The following is a 21,652-nucleotide window of genomic DNA, read 5'->3' as shown; positions in this document are numbered from 1 at the left end:
GATGGAGTGGACAATCCCTCAACATCTGAGCATTATCTCTATTATTGTTATAATTTAATTATCCAGATAATCATCTGAAGTGGGGAACATTTTTTTTCCCCCCCAGACTGCAGACTGAGTATGAAGCTACCATTTAGATCACCAAAATTACAGAGTCCTTAACATTTAAAGAGCTGCCTACAAAGACAGTGCCCCTCTTTATGTAAAAATCCCAGTTATGTTAAAAATGAGCTGCACAGTGTTTTGTTTCTTCTGGCTCTCTGTTACAACACAATGGAATCAAACACAACTTATGGGAGAATGACCATTTGTGGTCAGGCAATGGATTCCAGGATTTCAGAGGACTGGGAGGAATTATTAACTCCTTGGAATATAGCATTGACTGCAGGGGAGCAGCTGCAAAGAAATCAGAGAGGTACCTAAAGGCTGGGAGGTGACAACACATCCCTGCAAATGGTTCAGCACTCACCGGCCAAAAACCACTGCTCAGCCCTCCCCAGAATACCAAAGGCAACAAATCCCATGAGTAAATTACAAACAGGAATATTGTGATAGCAGCCCATGGATCTTTCTCCAAAATACTTCCAGTTAAATGCAAAGGGGCAAACTAAAAGGGGAGATTTCCATTTGATGCCTGGAGAGCAGGGGGTGTGAGGGGTAAGGTTTAAACTTCCTCATCACCCAAAAATCTGGGAAAGAAAGGTCCTGTCTGGGAAATCAGACCCCCAAAAGAGGAAGCTGGAAAAAAATTTCAAGGATTACTGAAAGGAGTGATGGGATGGTGGCAGAACTAAGCGAGCACTAAGTGATGGAAGAAAATTTATACACAGCAGGCACAGGACAGACATTCCAGATTCTAAATAAGCTTCACTTCATGAGAAGTCTGGGTTTTCTGAGACATTAAATTCTGGAAAAGGACTTGGGCAACCACGGAAAAGTTGCAAGAGAAAAGGACATAAATGTTGAACATGAAAACAGTTGTAAAGAGAACAAGATGAAGGCAACCGAACAGCAATAAAACAGCCTTGGCTTTTCCAAAGAATTGTGGAAAGCAGAGAGCAGCACCCCCAAAGCCTCATTAAACAGACTGCGCTGGAGATCTGAGGGCTTCAAACTGGTAAAACTTCATGATTCAGAATATTTGTAGGCAAGGAAGAACACGCAGTAGATATTACAGACAAATCCCAAGTCAACGAGAAATTCTATCTACAGGTGGATTCTTCTACCGGCCATTCTGAGGGTGAGAACGCTGGACACAGATTTATTTCAACATCTGTTTGTCTTCAAACTCTTGAGGTCGGCTGCACGTTAAGGTTAAGGGGTGATGCTGCAGCCCAGAGATAATCAGGAGGATGCTCATCTTTGGGACTCGGTAAACTCAGACATGAGTAACTACAATTAGTTCTAGGGTCAGAAAACTTCAAGTTTTTCTACAGAAAACACGATCAAACCCATTGTCCTCTTACCAGATTTTCAAAGTGATGTTAGAAAAGACAGACAAAAGAAGCCACAGAGTTGTGTGAGGAGCTGAATTTTTTGCAAGCCCTGTGGGAGCAGAGACAACAGAGTGAAGTTCCTCCAGCAGGCTTGGCTTTCCCTGGTCATTTAATTGTAGCCTGTCTTGGAGTAAAAGTGTGAAACTTCTAAATTATGGGCCCATTTTATGGTAAATAAGATCTCCCCATTAACAGGAGCAGGAATGAAGTCAACCAGCTCTGCATCAGTCCATTAGTTCCACCAGGAACTTCCAGGTATTTTCTTCATTTCATTAATCACCTGGATCATGGTAGGAACTTTTTCTTTCCCTCCTTTCTCCCTCCCCCTTCTCGAGGGAAGAACCAGCAAAAGTTTCTTTACAACATGCTCCATCTCGGGAGCTTTAACTTCAAGATTTCAGCCTGTTACAATCCACACTCAGGTTCAGAAGGGAAATACCAAAAGGAACACAGATTACAGGGCTCAGTGAGCTCTGTAACTGCAATTTACTGCCAGTTTTTTCCACAGCTACAACTGAAACCCTCAGACTTCGACATAAAAAGTCCTTTTGCTTCACACACCGTAAGAATAAAGAAATTTTGTAAAGAATGAGACACAATTAAAGGAAACAGCCCAAAGGAAGAGGAAGGAGCATGTCCTTTCAGCCTTATCAGATCTGTCCTGCAGAGCTGCAGCCCCTTTGACCACATCCCCTGCCACCTCTGCTCCTCAGAGCAGCAACGTGTCCACTCTGACACTCTGCAGCTTTCCAGCCCTGCGCAAAACCACGAAATAAATGGATTTCTTTCCTTGCTGAACAACCACTTTCTATTCACATCTCACAGGAGACCTGGCAGAGCAGATGCTGCAGCCCATTTTCAGGGAAGGGAGCTGTCAGTGGGAATGTCAGCAGCACTGGAGGACATTTCCCAGGGAGGTCGTGCAGCCTCCAGCCCTGGAGGGCTCCAGGACCAGCCCAGACAATGCCCTGAGGAACCTGAGCTGGACTAGAAATTGAAAAAAATAAAATAAAGGTGGACTAGAAACTGCCTCAGGTCCCTCTCAAGGCGAATTTTTCTGAGATTCCATGACGAGATATTACAGCCACAGGCAGGGGGATGAGTGGAGTAAAGAACATCCCAGCACTCCCAAAAACCCCACTGCAGCTGCTCACTTATCTCAAAGATACCACTGCAGTCAGTTACTGTGGTCACAGCTCTGCCAATCCCAGAATATTGCTCATTTTTAAAAATCCATTCTGAAGAATCAGGTCCTATTTTGAGGTGGTTTAAGATCCAGACATTGTGAAGAAGGAATTTTTGATAACAAGTCACAAAACCTGACATTTTCAACCTCTGGTAAACCTGAGAACTCAAAGCCATCAGGACTGAGAAAAAAACCACCCTGTTTCTCCACACAGGACTCAGACACAAGTTAAGGATTAAAACAGAATGGAAGTGAGGAACTTCTGACACAGCTGACAAAGCCTTTAGCACACACGTCTTCCCTCTCAGCCCAGATGTGCAACCTCTCCCCCGTTCTCCCTGGAAGGGACAGAGGTTCCCAGACAGCTCAGAGAAGTGGTCTGCATACCAGACTCTTGTACAACACAGATATTTAAACAGTGTCTGGAGCGGGGGGAAAAAAAAAAAAAAAAAAAAAAAACAAACCAAGAAAACCCAGCCATTTTCTTGATTATGATACTATAATGAATTTCTATCAGTTATTGAAGGTTGTCCTTAAAAAATATTTAAAACAGCTTTTCTGACCCAGCTTTTGATTATTTCTTGGTCTTTCTCAGAATACTGAGGAGTGAAATATCAAGTATTTAGGGACAAATTTTCTCCTTACAAACTTGTGTTGAGGGTTCCCAACACACACAGAACATGAAAATCCAATGACAGAATTCAACCACCTGCTACTGCACAACTCCCGTGCAAATGCAGCTTCCAGCATTTCCAGGGCGCTTGGTGACATTATTTCTAATTTTTGTCGTAAACTGAGACATTTGTCACTGAGAAAATCCTCCTGCCCTAACACTGAGTGAAAATGTTGTAAAGTAACCCGGGTTTCCTCACCGCCTGGGTGATTTCTGATTTATGTACCGACACGCTGAACATGAAAATCATTTTTTTTTTAAGGGAACAGATGCAAAGAGCCCTTCAAAGCAGAACTCAAAAAGTCATCTCCAGTCACCATGAGTAATTAGTGCAATGCCCTGTGCTGTTTTTTCCTTATCTGTGAGCAGGTGTGCAAATGAATAGAACAATGTGGGCACGTTCTCCTGCCAGTGCCCAAAGAAATCCAACCAGGAGGTGCTTTACACATTCCTTACTCACAGCTCTCATTGTCTTCCCCCTGCCTATTTTAACTCTTTGCTACCTCTTTTCTCAGGAAGCGCTCTAGATGAAGTTCCCTTATTTAAAGCTGTCACTGACTCATTCCAAAACTCATTTTAAACTCGGTGGTTTTGGAGAACAGTTCAAACCTGAGCTGTTACTCGGTGTATCTCACCTGCTCTACTGTCTGTGAAAACACACCGTCACTTTGGCACCTCCAGCACTCGTGGGGAGTTTCGAAAGCGCGGCTTCAAGGTTGGAACAGCTCTGAATTTCTATTTAATTACGGGCCACCATAAAAGAGGGAAGAAACCTCCCCTACAGCTATTAACAAACGCAGGCATCGAACTTGAGGAACGCAGGGTGTGAGGAGCAGCCTCCCGGTGACCACCCACAGCAGCAAACTCCTTGTGCAGCACAATTAATAAAGAGAGGAAGCTGATGAGGAAAGGGAAGACTGAGCAAGAGAAAGGATGAGTGGAATTTGATGTTCCGTTCGGTTTCAAGAAGTGATTTCTGGGAAAGCAAAAAAAAAAAAAAAGGGCTAAAAAAGAAGTCAAGGTTTCCCAGTTATTTTACATGACCCCTCCACTTCCATTTTTATGATAAATGCTTTATAAAAACCTGCTTGTGGTCTGCTTTAACTTCTTTTTTCTTCCACCAAGTACCCTCAAACGCTGTTGATTAAACAAGCCAGCAGCCTTTCCAAGCACGAACTTATCAGATAGGAGCTGGTAATTTAATCACGGGAGGGAGAGAGAGAGAGATCCGTTCTGAATTTGGCCATCTCAAACGCTGCTAATTAAGTGAGATTTCACTCATTAGTCGTGCCTAATCATTCCCCGCGAGTGAAGTCAGTGTCGTGTCGGAACACAGCTTCTCCCCGGGCGTGGCACGGACTTTGCTCCGCTCCTGCAGCCCACGTGCAGATGTGGAAAAGCAAAGGCAGGGTTTTCATGAAAGCTGTGACAGGACCCGGGGCTTTATTTAACCCCTGGCAGCCCTCGGGGAGCAGGAGGGAGCTCGCTGGAACTCCTGACGCAACCAAAGGCAGGCGGTTGCAGCTCAGTTTAATACAAACCCTCTCGAGTCCACGTTGACAAATTCTTTAACAAGCCCTGTGGTTACAGGGAAGCTGGTTTCAGTCTGAGTCACTCCTGTTCAAACAGTTTACTGGAAATGGAGGGGAGGGGGAATTTTCAGAGAAGTCATGTGATGGCCAGACAAACCACAACCAGTAAAGGTTCAGTGGAGGCAAAAACAGGTCCCAGCAACAACTGACAGCCAGTGTGCAGATGGCACTCAGTCATTTCCAAACCAGTCCTGCTGCATCCCGGCATTTCTGTGGATTTAACCCTTCTCCGAGCCTGTATTCTTCCCGAGGCAGGACACAGCTTGGAGAGTAAACAAACAGCAGGGGCTGATAGTAACACAGGCAACTAGAAAATATTTTTACATGGAAATTTGGCTGAGGCGAGGCTGCACAGAAGCAAAGCCCCGATGCGTAAATCATTAGTTCTTACAGAAATGCCACTTAATGAAGCCAAACACTCCCAGCCATTAAGGATTAGATATGCAAAGATATCAGTACTTTCCCCTCATAGGCAGGAGTACCGGGATACAGCAAGGCCCACGCACTGTCACTGCAGCACCCTGAGGGAAGCTGGCACCAAAAGCTGCTTTTTCACTCCTCAGCTTCAAGCGTTTCAGCATGACAGAGAAGCGAGGAAAATTACCGAGCAGCAGCTATTAGACTGGCAAAAGAGAGTCCGCGCTGATGTGTGCGGGGACGCAGAGCTGCACGGAGTGTCTGTGACTGCGTCGTTACCAAAGCGCTGCCCCAGCAGCCAGCAGCGCGCTCACTTCCCCTAATTGAGAGGTTGCTTTGGAGATACTGCCTGCGGCTAAAAGGGGAGCTCCGATAAAACCCTCCTTCACTCTGGAATTCCACTGCAAGGGAGTTAACAGCAGCTGCGACGCCGTTTGAAACGTTGGTGGGTTTTACTGCCTAAAGTATGAACAAATCCCAGCGAGCTGCTGCGGCTGGGCTGTGCCTTGTGGCAGCTCTGGGGACAAAGAAAAGCCACCCCCTTCTGCAGAGGCAGCTCTGACACTCCCTGCACGGAGCTGGGGCTCACTGCTGAGCTCACAAAGGGACACAGAGGAAGGAGAAGTGAGTGTTCCTTTAAAATGAGGGGCTTTTCCTCAAGTTGTGCTAATGGAAAGTACAGGACAGACACATCGGCTGCAGGTTAATGAGCTCTCTCAAAAGCCGGCACAAGGAGACAGGTCACTCAGATCCGAGATTCGAGACAGAAAAATCCATCAATAGACTCTTTAAAGTAAATGGCATTTTACTCTGTGTAACTCTGAATGGAGCACTAAACCTTTACGCTGTTTAATCCTCTTAGGTCCCTTTTTGGGCTGGTTTTTATCCTGTGGCCAGCCAGGAGCACATTCCCCCTCCCAGATCGTTCAGGCTGGATGCAGTAGCCACGATCTATTCTCACCAGAGAAGATGCTCATCTGTTTCTCCAAATTACCATTGTTTTTGAGAAACAGCAGCAACGAGCTCTCTGAACAACACACACAGGCAGCAAAAAACGTCAGAGCAGCTGGCTCTGCCTCCTGGGCAAAGAGCAGCTCAGCTATTCTTCTAAATCCAACACCCATTCCCAAACCTTCCAAAAAAGTAGGATGCAGAGAGACCTTTCGACTGAAAAAAAATGCTCCTGTCACTTGACATCAAGCATTTGCAGCATCCCAAAGGCACAGGACACTTGTCACAGCCCCCGTGTGAGGCTTCAAACTCAGGCAGAGTGGGAGAAAGCTGATGGAGGTAATAACAATTGTTAATGAGCAATTTAAAAATAGACATCACCGCTGCTCATGAATACAAATTACAGGGCAAAGAGTGATAAGCTGTGCTGGAGATTGGGATTTACAGAGGTCATAGGAAAGGCAGGCCTGTCTCCCACAGACATCCAGAGAAAACATGATTGAAGCCAAAAGCAAAAAGGAAGTCACATTAGCAAATGGAAAAAACTGAACTGTCAGTTTTATGAGCACAATACAATTTAATCGGATTGTCAAAGCCTCATGTTAAAAGAGTTTATAGAAACCAAACCACAAGTGGAGTTTGAAAGGGTTGGTTTTTTTTTTTTTTTTCCCTGGCCATCCATCCACAAAACAACACGCTTCAATCCCAACTCAATTGCCAAGAAAATAAAATCAAAAGTCCTGGTAAATAACAGCATCATTTTTTCTTCATTAATTCCACAAGGCCATTTGTTTACTCCGGGCAGTCAATACAGCTATAGTTTGGCCTGGCCTGACAAAATGCTCTCTAGCAAAAATTTCCTTCCCAAGAATCTCACTGTGCCTTCTGGAAACCATCTCTGGCTGCTCCCACAACTGTACACACATATAATTTGCTGGGAGAGTTTCAGTAAACACAGATACTGAAGTCATGTATTGAACTGCTTTCCTTGTTGTTTTTTTTACCACAACTTGATTTTTGTACAGTTAAGGGATTACTTTGCAAAGCAAAGATTGATGGGAGAGTAAAGAACAAAGCAGATTCTTTTTTTCCCCCTGCTGCATCTTCTAAAAAAATAGAAGAAATTACTATTTATAATAGCAGAAAAAACCCTTTGGAACCTTCTAGTAGGGGGAGGCTCTTGGGAAACACAGGGTTTACTGTTAGAATTACTAGATTGCATTCAGTATTTCCAGACAAACCACTTTCATGGAAAAGTTTCATCCATTTTTTGAAGGAGGGGAAAAAAAAAAAAAAAAAGTATATATTTATCTCCAGAAAATACCCTGGCAGAGGAGTTTAAAGACATCAGTGCATGGTAAATAGCATCTGCTGGTTTTTAAGAGCAGTCTCATGACCTGTTTCAACTTAGTGACAGACAAAACAGGATAAGGAAAAATACAGAGGGAAGAATTCGGTGGCAAGCAGTACAAGGAAAAAATGTTTAATTTTGTCTAAAACACTATCAGGAACTTGTGGCCAGGATGCAAACTCCTGACCTGAAGGAAAAATTATCCACAGCAGTACCTGACTGATGTGCAGCATCAATTGCAAACTCTGCACTATTTAAGCCCTGGAGAAAATAAATGACAAGAGCATCATAAAGGGACTTGGAGCACTTTTGCTGCATTTCCACATCAAGAAAAATATTTCCTCAGGCTGATGAATGGGTCACACACACTGGTCCCCGAGGGTGTCAGTGACAAGGCAGGCAAATGTCATCTGAAAGGGATGAGCTGAGGCCGAAAATCATCTCTGGCCCAGGGAGGCTTTAAATGCAGCCAGAACGACCAGGATTATGGAACAGCAGCTCATCCACCCGTTTTCCCAGCCCAGTGTCTCCCAACCTTTATTGTGCTGTTCTTGGAACTCTAAATAATTGCAGTACTTGTGGCAAATAGTTGGCTGCATTATTTTATCTGCTTCAACAAGCTGCATTCTTGCCCTCCCATCACCACAGGTATCACCCAGTGCAGGCTCTTTTCCCATCCCTGGGAAGTCTCTTGTGAACTCACACCAACTGATTTTTTTTTTTTTTTGGCCCCTTCTGGTTTAATTGGAACGGTTATTTACTCCCTCTCAGTTGCTCTGTGTTTTATTAATTCTGTTGTTTTGCAGGCTGTCCTTACTTGTGCAGTCTCTGCGTGTTCCAGCATCTCCTCGAATTCCTGGTACTCCTCATCATCAGGTTCAGCGCCCGAGAGCCTCGCTGCCCTCGCCATGAAATAGGGGGGCAGCTCTCCAATGGCCGTACCAGCACCCTGGGAAAAAGAACAATCCCGATTTATTTTCCTGTTTATTCCCAAACACAAAACCATGTGACGCGCACAAATCCCGTGGCCCTTCCCCGAGCCGACGAGACCAGCTGTTTGGAGCGGTTTGCTTTCATCCACACCAGGTCACAATTCCCATCCTTTCCAACAGAATGCTGTTCCTTTTGGATCCCTATTTCCCTATTCTTTTCCCTGTGCAGGGGAAAGCCTGAGGGCTGCAGGGTCAAGCAGACACAACCTGTGCATCCCTGGGGCCCCGTGGAGCGGCGCATGGCCGGAGCCGTGGGAGGCCGGAGCTGGTGGCCCTGCTGTCCCCCACATCCCTGCTGTCCCACACGTCCTGAGTCAGCACTGCTGTGTCTCACCCCACCACATGATGCCAGACACATTCCCCAGCATGTGACAGCCCTTGATCCCCAGGGGCCTCCAGAATAATCCTGGAGCTCCTCCCCGGTGCTGTCCCGGAGTTTGCTTGTTCGGTCATGAGACTCCGGGCAAGGGTTTGTTAGAAAACAGGCTCAGGTTTTACTACAGCAAGGGAAAAAAAGGTTAAGCCAAGCCTGAGCTCGAGTTTTTCCCCTCTCCTTCAGCTGGGATAGCTGGAGCCAACTCCAGATGAAAGCACGGCTGCTTTCTCACCGCAGGAAAATTGTATTTGTTTTCTCAGGACATCAAATGACTCATTTCAGTCTTGTGGGTAAAGGCAGCTTTAGCTTAACCAAGGGAAAAGAGAGAGACAAGCTAAGATTGAACATATGGATAAACAGAGGCTAATGGAACAGGAACTCTGAATTAACTCAGGATGGTTTAAATTTAGGGCAGGTAAGAGACAATGGCTGGGCACTGCACGGGAATGTGCTCCCTGCAGATGGCTTTTCTCTCCCAGGGTCAGCAGTGAGTAACAAATGCTTTTCTCCTCCTTTGAAGCAACGTGAAAGCTTTTCAATTTCCTTTGTTGCTGCTCTATACACAGCTGCAAGCAAGAATTCCAGCTGCTGTGGATATTCCAAATCAACAGGTTGTGGTTTTAAATACCACCGAAGTTACCCGAGCTGTTAAATTCTCAGTTTAAGCACCCAAAGTGCACGGCCTCAAATGTTTATGCCCTTGTTTTCCACAGAAGAAAAACTTGAGATGACTGCAACAAGCTGAACTTCATTAATCTGCATATTTCTGGCACAAGGGGAAGATAAGCCCGAAAACAGTAGCAACAACGCTTCAGAAAAATTAACTTGAGGTTATGTTCTCAGGGTGATGCAAGAAGAAAAAGTCACATTGCTCCTCCAGGCTCTGCCAATTTGCTTTGGCTTCGTTCTGTGAGCTGAGGAAGAGGTTTGCATGTGTGTACTGGACATGAACTTTCTTTAAATTGGCTAAGTCACATGCTCATTATTACAAAACATTTCAGAAGTGCAACAAAAATCATATGATTTCATGTCTGCTGGAGATAGGTTCTTTAAGTGCATAAAAGCAAAAAAAAAAAAAAAAGAAAGAAAAAAGCAGCAATTAAGGGCTCCAAACCAGTAACTATTTAACTGCTTTTTGTAACATTAGATATTTCACCATTTAATTCTGAATGCCAGTTTTACATGGAGATTCCTTGGACTCACAACAAACTGGAAAGGCAAATGCTAATCAAAATTCTTTTACATTCAGAAAAGGAAACTGGGAAATGACTCCACTAGAAAGAGTCTTTTAAGCAGATTTGATCCTGCTCAGGACACAGGCCGCCTGTTCTGCTAATCCCGAGCAATTAAACGTTTTTATTCTTTCCCCTTATTTCTTGTAAAAAAAACCAAAAAAAGTTGCAACACATTAAAAAATATAGGGCACTATTGAATTCCTTGTCCCTGTGGGATGGGAGGCTGTGAAAACTGGCATTCACCTAAGAGATTGTTTCTGAGCCCTTCTGCAGGCCAGGGCTGCTGCAGCCAACCTTTACAGGGATTGAAAAAAGCATCATTTTCATCCCACCTAATAATTCCTTGGGCACAGGGATATTTAATCCTTGTAAGACTCATTATCAGCAGGAATGGCCATCACTGACGTGCTGGGGACTAGGAGTGATTTGAATCTCCAGTTGAAGTTTGGCTGCTGGTGGTTTTGTGACCCTTGTGCAGATAAATCCTCACATTTCAGCCCACAGGACACTCAGCCTGGGCAGCTTTACAGCCACAGCTCTGCAGAGTCACCCTGGGATAGTTTGCAAAAATCAGCCTCTGCACTTTCTGGAAGTCACCATTATCTTTGCTAAAGTGGACATTCAGTTCAAGAGTGACAGAATCCAAAATAACTCTCTTCCACAGCTTCCACAAGAAGGGAGCTGGAATTAGGACAAAAGAAACACTCTGGAAGCAGCAGCAGCAATTGCCAACTTGATTTGGCTTACAGGAAATTAGCAAGCAATGTTTATGTACTCACGAAACATTCCAAGAAAGCATAACATGACATGAGACACCACTGCTAGACAGAGGATGCTCCCCAGGGAAAATCCAGAGGAGACAGAGTTCAGAGCAAAGGTAGCTGACAGGGAATTGGAAGAAGGGGGAGGAAAGGGTGAAAAAGTGGGATACAAATGTTCCTGTTCCCTTGTCCTTTCCCTAATCTAATCCAAGGAACTCAAGACCACGAAGGCACTGCTCGTTCTCCCTCATGGCTGCTCTGGAGGACACGAGATTCCAGAGGCTGCAACTCTTGTTCACTCATTTCTAAACTTAATTCTCCTCATAGCTCAGTTTTTACATGCTGCAGATGAAGCAAGAGATGTTTACCCTCAGCTGCATTTTTATTTTGCAACCCTAGAAACGTAGCTGTAAATGCCATTTTTATTGCTCGTCTCTATTAAACAGATTTCAGCAGAGGAAGAAAATAAAGAGAAATCTTTTTATGCATTTATAGTCTTGTAAGTATTTATACATTTACTGAGCATTCAGGCAATTCTGGCCTTTCGTTAGGAGTGAAATTTAAGCTGTACTTTGCTTTTTGACAAGGCTCTGAGTCCACTTTCTCTGTTACTATTTTGATTTCAGTCTCTAAACTCACACAACCTGACTGGAGTTTCTGTAACTAACACAACTGCTGCTATTTAAAAAATTGCAGTGACCAGTTGCCTTATATATTAAAGAACACCAGGGCAGGCATCAGATACTGTTTTTAGAACTTCCTTTCTCTGCATTGGAGCTGGTCAACCAAGAATTTAGTAATTAAATCATCAGCCGGGACAGGAAGTCAGCAGCAAAATGAAGTTAATTTGGCATGCAGTTCACAGCAGAAGCATCTGTGTAAACTGCAATTCAAAATAATCTACATGTAATGAAAAAAAAAACCAGCCTGGCTGACCAAAATCCTCCAAAAATTAAACTTCTACAAGAAGCTGAAGATTAAAAAAAAAAAAGAGAAAAAAAGAGGAAAACAGAAAGGAAGTTCCAATGACAGCGTTTCCTAAGACCCTGATTCACTTAAACAGGAAAAGCAGGTCAGCTCTTAAGAGAAAAGTGGAAACAGGCAGAACAACAGAAATAAAAGATGTAAAAATGTGGAAAATGAATTATTTTAATTTAGTCTAATTTACTGCTGCAGCCCAGAACAAGCTGTGAGATGAGGTCCTGCAGCTTCACTCGTGTCACAGGCCCCAAATTTTTGGAAGTATTTCTTGCTTAGACCTGAGAGCTGCCAGATCATCTGGGGTGCGGACACCCTTCCCAAAATTTACTTTTTTACATCAATTACCCTTCAAGTTTTCTGCTGATACTTAGCAAACAGCACTGCAGCTGATCAAAACATCCCAGGAATATATTATTAAAAAGCATTAAAATGACCAGGGCTAAAAGGTTCACCAGGAAGACAACTTCTCACTTTTACCTTGGGCAGTGTAACCCATCATTATTTGGCTAACGGAGGAATTTTTTTGTCTGCTGCTGGCCGCAGAAATGAAATACACAAGTAGAAATTGCAGAATTTTTTTTTTTTTTTTAAACAAGCCTTACCCACATGCAGGCCTCCAGCCTGACTTTTGAGATGATTGCCCACAAGGAGATGGAGCCTTCAGCTGTCTCCTCATCAGGGCATATGATTTGATCCGGGTAAGGAGGCTCAGGGAAATTCACAGAGTTACATTCATAGGCAGCAAGAGTCACTGAGGCTATGTGTGGACCCTGGAAAATAAAAACGACAAAGAAATTTCAATTGTATTTTATGTGAGGTAGAATAAAAATTAAAATTACCCCCCCCTCCCTTTTGTCTCTGGGTTAAAACTTAGTGCTCCTCACTTTGGCCATAGGTAATGTTATTTATGTAAAATTCTTGTTTGTTGGAGTTTATTTCTTAAGACCATATGAATTGAAATGTTGAGCTAGCAATGTACTTTTAAAAAAATTAAACCTTGCTTTTGAGCCACTAAAATGTTTAGGGCCCTTTCAGCTTTTGCCCTGCCACTTAGAAGGTTGCCAAGGAGCAATAAGAACCCTTATTTTAAAAAAAAACAAACAGGAATTTTCAAATATTTTACAATGTTCTCCTGAAGGTATTTATGGCCTACAGCTTTATTAGAGGAGGTGTTTTCCCTACTCCTGCTTTTAGAGGATTAGGCATTTAAATGATACATTATTTTTTTTAAATGTCTGGGTTTAATGACATCTTGCAGCAGACTTTCTTAACTTCTGTATTTTTCTCCAACAGCCAGTTGTTTAGTTTGTGTCTGTTTTTTTCTGTGTAAACATGAAAGTGACCTCACTGCTTTTTGCTAAAAAAAAAAAAAAAAAATGGTTTGAAATGTAATTCAGAACTTAAACATTATTTAAATACCATTTAACTGAATTAATTTTAGTCTCCGTCTTACACTGAAAGATTTTTTTTTGGACAGACCTCTAAATAAAACCAGCATAAAAATCTGTTCAAGAAATTAATTGCTACATAGTTTAAAAACCTGAAAGAATTGCCATTATTTTTAATACAAAAGAATTGAGAAGCAATTCAAACAATCTGAACACCAGACATTGTAGCTACAAAACAATCACTTAACAAAGGTCACGGAAACACTGTCCAGGGAAGAGGGAGGGGGAAAAAATTAAAATTACGGCATTGAAGTGAGGTCTTGATGTAAAACCACAGATTTATATAAATCTAAAAGTTTCATTAAGTGCAGAACAAATTACACAAACCTTTACTTTTGCTATTCATTATTTGATGGGTTTTGACATCGGGCTGGGAAGTACTGCCAGCAATTTTCTTCTACGTTTTGATCTGCAATCTTAATTTACATTCATTTTATTAGAGCAATAAGGGAGTTTGATATACCACCCCTCCAAAAAAAAAAAAAAATCAAAGTTTGATTTATTAGAGAATAGAGGGAAAGTGTGAGAGAGCTGAGCCCTGCCCAGGGCTCCCAGAGCTCCCTTTGAAATGCGGGAGGCAGGGACACATCCAGCCCCCCAAAAGCTTCATTTGCACATTAAAGGGTGAAATCCCCCCACAAAAGGGGAAGCTCCATCACTCCTGGATTTGCTGGGAACATGACGTTCACTCACCAACGTTTCAGAGCACTGGACTGAGGCAGTGACATCCACGCTGGAATTTTTTCAGTGACAGTGAACGAAGGTTGAAATAAAATCCCAGTTATATTTTCTGTATGGCAGCTGCAACTACTGCTGTCATAAGCAAACAATTCAAAATAAACCCATTCTGCTGGCATGCAACTGGTAAAGGACAAGCTGCTCTGATAGCAAGAAAAGTCTTTTATTTTATTCCTTGTTGCTTTACAGGAGGCTCATTCCGAGTGCTTGGGTGTATTTTGGATTGCAGAAATACAAAGCCTGTGAGATGATAAACGAGGCACGGTCTCTCTTGGGGAGAGGAAAAAGGTTCAGTGAAATAAAACTGAAAAAGAGGGGATCCAGAAATTGATACACAAGAGAGATTTTGATATGGAAGAGAGAACAAAGACTGGGAGAATGAACCAATGAGTAATAATTTATATTATTAATATTCCTGTAGGCCCTACTGGCAATAAACTCCTTGGTACCTGTAGCAAGATCATCTCCACAGCAGCTTCAGAGCTAAATAAATAACATCTCTCTCTTTCACTCATCAAGGGCAGATGCAGAGAGATTTTAAACTTCCCTAAAATTGTAAAGTACATTTATGGCAAACCTGGGAACCTCTTTCTCCACTCTGAAACTTGGAGAGTTTAATCCCATCCCCTGCTTGCCCCTCCCTAGGTCTGAGAGATACCTTGGGACAAAAAAAAAATAATAAAAAAAAAAGGATCTCAAGTCATCATCCTGAAATTAATGGTTTTCACCCGCAGAAATCTGCAGTGAAACTCTCCTGAAAGGCAGATTTGCCTGGAGGAAACTCCCCCGGGTTTGAGGTGTAAATGACCATTCCCCCAAGGCCCTGGCCAAGGCAGTGAGACCCTGTGGGAATCCAGAGGAGGGGCTTTCACTTCCACAAAATTTGGAATACACACCATAGCAGAGAGGAACAACAGCCAGCTTATTTAGAATTGCAAAAGACAAATTTAATCACCACTATCAGCAGTGATAAGCAGCCCCCAGCCCTTGCAAGGCTACAGCATCACCCAAGGTTTCCTCCCAAGGCGGATAAAGCAGGTCCTAAAATCCCAGGGGAGCACACAAGGACAAAATGCCCAACTGGAGATGCTGCAGGAGCCTCTCCCAGCAGAGCTGCCACCCTGCAAGTGGCTGAACAACCTCCAAACTCTCCTGCTGAGAGCCCTCCCAGTCTCAACAAACGTCTGCAAAAAGCAAAAATGTCACAGGGAGTAGCCAATGGAAAAAACAAAACAAGGCATTTCACAAAGCAGCTGTGAAGGGCCACCTGAAGGCCTGGCCAAGGGAAGAGAAACTCTCCCAGAGCAATGTAAACAATTCTATAATGGAAAAAAGTTGGAGTGGTGGAAGCCACAGAAGCCACATTTGAACTGGAATGAGGAATAAATGCAAATGGTTTGTTCAGAGTGATGAAGTGTGGGATGGAACTGGAGTGAGCTGAAGGCAAGCAGAGCAATCCTGTGTCCTCCTCCCGTGTCTGGGTGTCCTGTGGGTCACAGGGACACTGTCCCAGGCTTGGCAGGCTCGGAGCAACACCCCCAACACCTGATTTTGGGGCTTCCCCAAAGCCCTGGGTACCAAACACCTCCAAACAACGCTTGGCTGAACAGGCCCAGGGCTGGGAGGAGGAGCAGGAGGATGGGGGGGTTCATTTCTATTTAACTCTGGTGGTTTAACTCTGAATGGAGCAGGGAGCCAGCCTCAAACAGGCTCGAGGTGGCAGCTTTGGAAAACCCCTGACTCTACACCAAGGAGGATTCATTCTCATCCAGTTTTTCAATCCTCTTCACAAATAACATCTCCTCCACCCTCTCCTCCTCCTCCTCCTCCTCTGTGTGGGCCTGCAGGAAACACTGAGTGTTTTGCCTCCCTGCAATGGTTCAGTTTGTTTCAACACTTGGGGAAGTCACAGAATCACAGAATCGGTAGGTTGGAAGAGACCTCCAAAGATCATCAAGTCCAACCCAACCCTAACCTCAACTAAACCATGGCACCGAGTGCCACATCCAGTCTTCTCTTAAACGCATCCAGAGCTGGAGAATCCACCACCTCCCCAGGCAGACTATTCCAATACTTCAGAACAGTCCTCTCAGATGTCCCCCTTGGACTGTGACTGTAGCTCTACCTTTGAAAAGAACCAAATGCTTCAAACCCCATCACTCCAACACTAAATCCCGGGTGATTCGGATGTGCCCCTGGCCAGCCCAGGAAAAATCACTGAAACTCAAGGCATGTAAGATCCTAAACACCAACTGTCTTTCCCTCACCCTCTTCCAATGATTTTTTTTTTCCCCTTTTAAGCTGCAGGAGGCACTAACAAAGGCCAGCAGAGGAGGAATTGAGAAGCATTCTGCTGACTCGGGTGAGAAACATTTCCTTGCCACTGCTGACGACCAGAAGGAGCCTGTGGTCAGGCCGGAATGTGATGTGTTAGAAATATCTGTACGATTTGCAAATCAAACAAGACAAGATTTGCTCATCGAGATGAACTCAACATAAATCTATTTCTTAGCAACAGCAGATCAGGGGAGTTTGGAAATGCCTGTCTGCACAACCCCAATGTCTCAGAGAAGGTAACTTCGAACTCTTGAACTCACAGGCCATCAAAGGAGTTTTATTCCAGTGACTGAAGGCACCCAAATTGGAATGGCACAGAAAGAAGTTACTTAAAATGATGTATTATGAAATTTCTAGAAAGTAGAAATCTTTTTATCTATAATATGTGCTTGGAAATTTATGTGTGGAAGTAGAAAGAGACAGCAGCCACATGTAAAAAAAATCACGAGTTAAAATCCTTAAAACCATGTTGATCTGTGTAATTCTTATAGCAGAAAGTCTTCACCATAAGGAAAAGTGACTGAACATCCAATTAAAAATGAATTGTATTTTCACATTATTAATCACTCTGAGCACCTGGACTGGGAAGTCAATTAAAGCTCCAAACAAATCCTGTATCAAGTGTTGGTTTCTCACATGGCCCCTCACAGAACAGCCAGGCTGCTCAAGTGATACGAGAACAACCACAACTAATTTTAACCTTTTATTTTGGGGGAAGATATAATTTTAGACTGGCTTTAATTTAGAAACATTTCTCAAAGAAAAGCGATATGTCTGCCAGCAAGAAAAATATTACCCTGAACTTAATGCACTAAAAATCTGTTTTCCTCCATGGATACTCTGCTCTTCACACCGGGTTCAAGACTCAGCCTTTGCACAGGGGGAGAACATGTCATGATGTATTTGATGGAGATAAATTGGAAAAACAAAAGCTTGCTTCTCATGGGAAACATCCTCTGAGTGGTGCCCCAGGCCACGACTCATCCCATAGTTATCCACGAAGTCATTACACCTCTCCAGAAAGTCACACCACAGTCACAGAGCCTCTTTTATCTCTGAGAACGGTGGACAACTACCCGCAGAGAGAACTGCTCTGTGATTAAGAGGGAGAAGCTTGGTCTGGAGATGGCTGGTAAATATGTGCAGTTTGTCTGTCTGTCTGTGTTCTGAGATTAAAACGTCTCATGATTTTATAACGTCTGGTATGTGGTGCTGGCTGGAAATCGGGGCTGGGGACGGAGGATCCTGTACCTAGAGCATCCTCAAGTGACACAAACATCCATCCAGTGCTCAGGGCTGGCTTTAAAGACCTCCACAGCATTTCAAGCTGTATATTAATTTTACACTCACGTGGCTGTGGCTCAGTTTCTATTCCCACTTCAGCCACGCCTCGCCCCAAGGAGCAGAGCTGATGGAAATTCCAAATGATCGGCCACAAACTCTGAATTTGACTAAACAAGAGCCACTGAGGGGGCAGCACGTGGCACCACTGCCTGTGTCAAGGGCCACGGTGCTGCTCTAAAGGAGTAACATGAAAAGCAGATTTTTTTTAAGGCTGTGCCTACATTACTTTCTATAGGAACAGATAGACTCATGTCAGGGGGAGGCACAATTGCAAGAATTCAAGTTTATCTCCTGCTGCTGACAGAAAAATCATTAATAAAACAATAAAATACTCTGTCAAGTGTTCTCTCCTTGCCCTTCCCTAGCCATCCAGTCATTGCTGAAGAATAAACCTCAGCGTTTATTCAAACTGCTACCAGCAGTGGTGATTGGCTTTCAAATCTCCAATTAGAGATCGTTCTGCACAATCATCGTTATTTTCAACCTGCTCCAGGAAGCAGGACGTGAAAGGTATAAAGTTCAGGCTGTGCATTAAAAAAAAAAAAAAACACAAAAAAACAACAAAAACCATAACCAACAAAACCAAAAAACTGTAAAACCTCCAAGGGAACAAACGAGGAGAAAGCACAACGTGTCCTCCCGGCAGAGATCTGACAGAACAAACCTTGAGGAAGTGGAGAGCAGATAATGAAAACGGGGCGTCAGCTTCTAAAAGGTAAAGTCCATCAACCTTCAGGAGGAAGAAAAGGGTGCAGCCGTGGTCCCATTAACTCCTCCATCACCCCGGGACTGTTGTTGCACAGTCTGAGCTAAGCCAGCAGTGCTGGGTTTACTCTCTGTAGGTATCTACAGGCACCCGACACAACAATAGGAGCACTTAGAGGCACCAAGAGTTCAAATCGACCGTTTTTTCTCCTTGAAAACATCACTTTTCAGCTCCGATTTTTAAAACGCAAGCGAGCCACCAGAAGCTTTAAGGAACACCCAGATTGCACAACTGATTTAGCAGCAGTGTCCAGTTAATTCAGCACACCCTCCCAGTTCATCCGTGCATTATTAGTATCAGTACTGCCGTTTCAAGCAGGACAGAGCCCAGGTGTGCTGTAAGCAGGAATTTCTGGTGAGATCATTGCAAAAGTGATGTTTTAAAAAGTTTCGTGTTGATTCACGGATTCCAGGATATTTCAGTTCATTGTAGAAAGCTTAGGACAGCTGGAGGAAGTAGTTTAGAGACAGGAAAAAAACAAATGACAGAGTAAGAGACCAAAACGACCCTCACACAAACAGGCTCCATTTCAACTTATTTTAGAATTAATTTCTGCCTTCTGCACCCTCCACGTATTTTTCTTTCAACCACCTCAGCAATTCAATGGCAGTAATGTGAGCACAGGTATTAGACAAAAGCGCTTTTTTTCTTATTTCCTTTGTTTTAGGCTTGCAAAAGTTGACATGTGAATCGGAGAACAGCGAGGGCTGGAAATGAACACCTCACTTCACAAAAAGAATTCAGCGCTGGGAAGGGGAGCACTGCTGCACCTCCCACCTGGCTGAGGCAGCTCAGCCTTTGTTTCTCACTTTTTCCTTTACACACAGGACCATCATTCTCTGGGTTACTCACAATAGTTTTGAATGATCTGCGTGGAAAGAGCAAAACCTCTCCTGGAAGCTGATAATTACTATGAAAATACTCCTGTGTTAGTCACGAGGAAGTAAGTGGAGGGAAAAAAAAATCAGAATAAGTCGTGTGGGTTTCTAAATTGTTCTGTCTACTTCATAAAAGCGGAGTAAGTCCTGTTTTGTGAGCTTCTCTTTTAAGAGGGACTTAAGTAATTTTTATCACAAGTCCTCTTACAAGCTCAGCTCCTGGAACAAGAGAACTAAAAGGAATTAGGTTTGACTTAAAAAAAGCTTTCAGTAGTCCTGACAGGAAACGGTTTATTTGTGTGGGTTTTTTAAGTTATTTACACCAACATCTTTTTCTTTTTTTTTTTCTTTTTTTTTTATTTATTTTTTTTTCCCCCAAGATAATGGACTCATTATTGCACAAGTGTCTGGCTTTTAAATCTTCATGTTCTAACCTAAACCAGTTTGGGTAGGGCCAACACAGGGGCTCATTTCAGCTGCAGACTGGGACTGTTTGGGGAGGACAGAACGTCACCGCCGGGTGAGGGGAACCAATTCAGAATGAAAGTGAGATGCCGAGCCCTCAAAGCCAGACAAACCCTGCCCTGCTCTCTCAGGGCAGCACTAGAAATAAGGACATTGCCTTTCTCACTCACTTTTTTTCTCTTCAAAGGCACATTTCTGCTCGTTATTTTTTTTTTTTTTTGCTGTGCCCTCTTCCACCATAAGAATTCCTGACAAACTCAGATATTCCAGGGCTGAAATATCCGGGCTGGACCTCGGCACAACCATTGCTATTGTAGCTCACATTTCCTGTTTGTGCTCGCCCGGCCACCAGCACAAACCCCCTCAGCAGTCGCCCCCTCGGCTCCAGCAGCAGCAAATAAAATCCACATTTAAGCAACGAAAAACACCAACAAAGCAAACAGCCAGAGCTCGGCCTGAGCTTTTGAGCGGTGAGGAATTCGGTGCCATTCATCCTTTCAGGGATTTCACATCCCCAGGGAGAGGGGACGTTACCGTGCCCTCAACCACTCGTTTTAAGCTCTTTTTTTTTTTTGGGCCACATCTTTGACAATCCGTTTTTCAGAGCTAGAAGTGAAACCAAAGCACGAGGCAGAGAGTTGGGTGGGGATGGCCACAGGCTGCGATCCCAACCCAGCACTCCACCTACTGTCCCCTGCTCCGGAGCCCTCCGGCACCGCCACCTCATTCATTCATTTTCATTTTCGGCAGCAAAGATCTTTCAGAGATGTACAAACACCAAAAAATTCCTCACGAGTTACCCTCGGCCATCCTCTGCTGGCAATGAGGTGATTCATGCTGGTCATATTTTAATTTACCACCAAGAGAAAACATCTCAGGACCGAGGAAAAAGCCACGCACTGCTAAAACCAGTATTTGGAGTCATAAATCATAGTAGTTTTATTTCCTACAGAACCACATCATGATTACTATTTTTAAGGGCTGTTTTTAAAGAATTGTGAAAATCCTTTAATGGGCTTCAGGAAAATAAGCCAGTGGACTTGTTTTGAAAGTGTCAGAATGGAAAGCATTCTTGGAAGAGTGGCTTGCTTCCCTGTTCCCGCGTTGAAGATCTGCTCTGTGCCAGCCCTCAGCTCGGTGCCAAGTGCAGCAGGAGAATTGTTTCCCAAAAAGCCATGTCAGATTTTACATCCAGTGCTGGCAGCAACTAAGGAAGCAGCATTAAACTAGGAACTGACACATCAGACAATGTTCAGGCCCTTTCTAACATACAGAAAGCTCTCGAATCACAGGAACACCAATACAAGCCTGGAATCAAACTGACACGCTCGACCTCTTGCATCAAGGATTGGTGAGCAAAAAAGTCCCAAATCAGACGTGAACCAAAATGATCCTGAGGCAGCAACACCCCTCCCACACTGAGGCTGCTTTGAATTCTACTTTTAGCAAACTGTTTCCAAGTGCTCTCTTCTCAGCTCACCCCAGGATCTCTCCTGGCACTGGAATGCAGCTCCAAAAGGCAGCTGGTGAGAGATGCTCTGAAGGATCCAGACAAATGACAGTTTTCAACACTGCAAAAACAGCTAAAAGCAGGCCAGGGAGAGCAAACATCAGAGTCATTCATACCCTGCAGCCATTGCATAACCACCTTCCAGGGCCTGCCCA

General features: G+C 43.8%; 1 protein-coding gene across 3 annotated transcripts in view; it reads right to left on the bottom strand.

The window, feature by feature from the left end:
* Positions 1-21,652, bottom strand: part of VMP1 (vacuole membrane protein 1) — a 60,470-nt gene that overhangs the window by 22,646 nt on the left and 16,172 nt on the right. For all 3 annotated transcript variants that reach the window (XM_066201657.1, XM_066201658.1, XM_066201659.1), the window contains 2 exons: positions 12,614-12,781; positions 8,484-8,615 (listed from right to left, as the gene is read on the bottom strand). In XM_066201657.1, the coding sequence (XP_066057754.1) occupies positions 8,484-8,615; positions 12,614-12,781 (300 nt within the window). The remainder of the gene's footprint in view (positions 1-8,483; positions 8,616-12,613; positions 12,782-21,652) is intronic.

This window comes from Chamaea fasciata, unplaced genomic scaffold, assembly GCF_029207755.1.
Source record: "Chamaea fasciata isolate MVZ Bird 193981 ecotype frontalis unplaced genomic scaffold, bChaFas1.0.hap1 SCAF_21, whole genome shotgun sequence".
NCBI lineage: Eukaryota > Metazoa > Chordata > Aves > Passeriformes > Sylviidae > Chamaea > Chamaea fasciata.
Note: the sequence above shows the minus strand (reverse complement) of the source record. Positions and strands in the feature narration are given on the sequence as shown.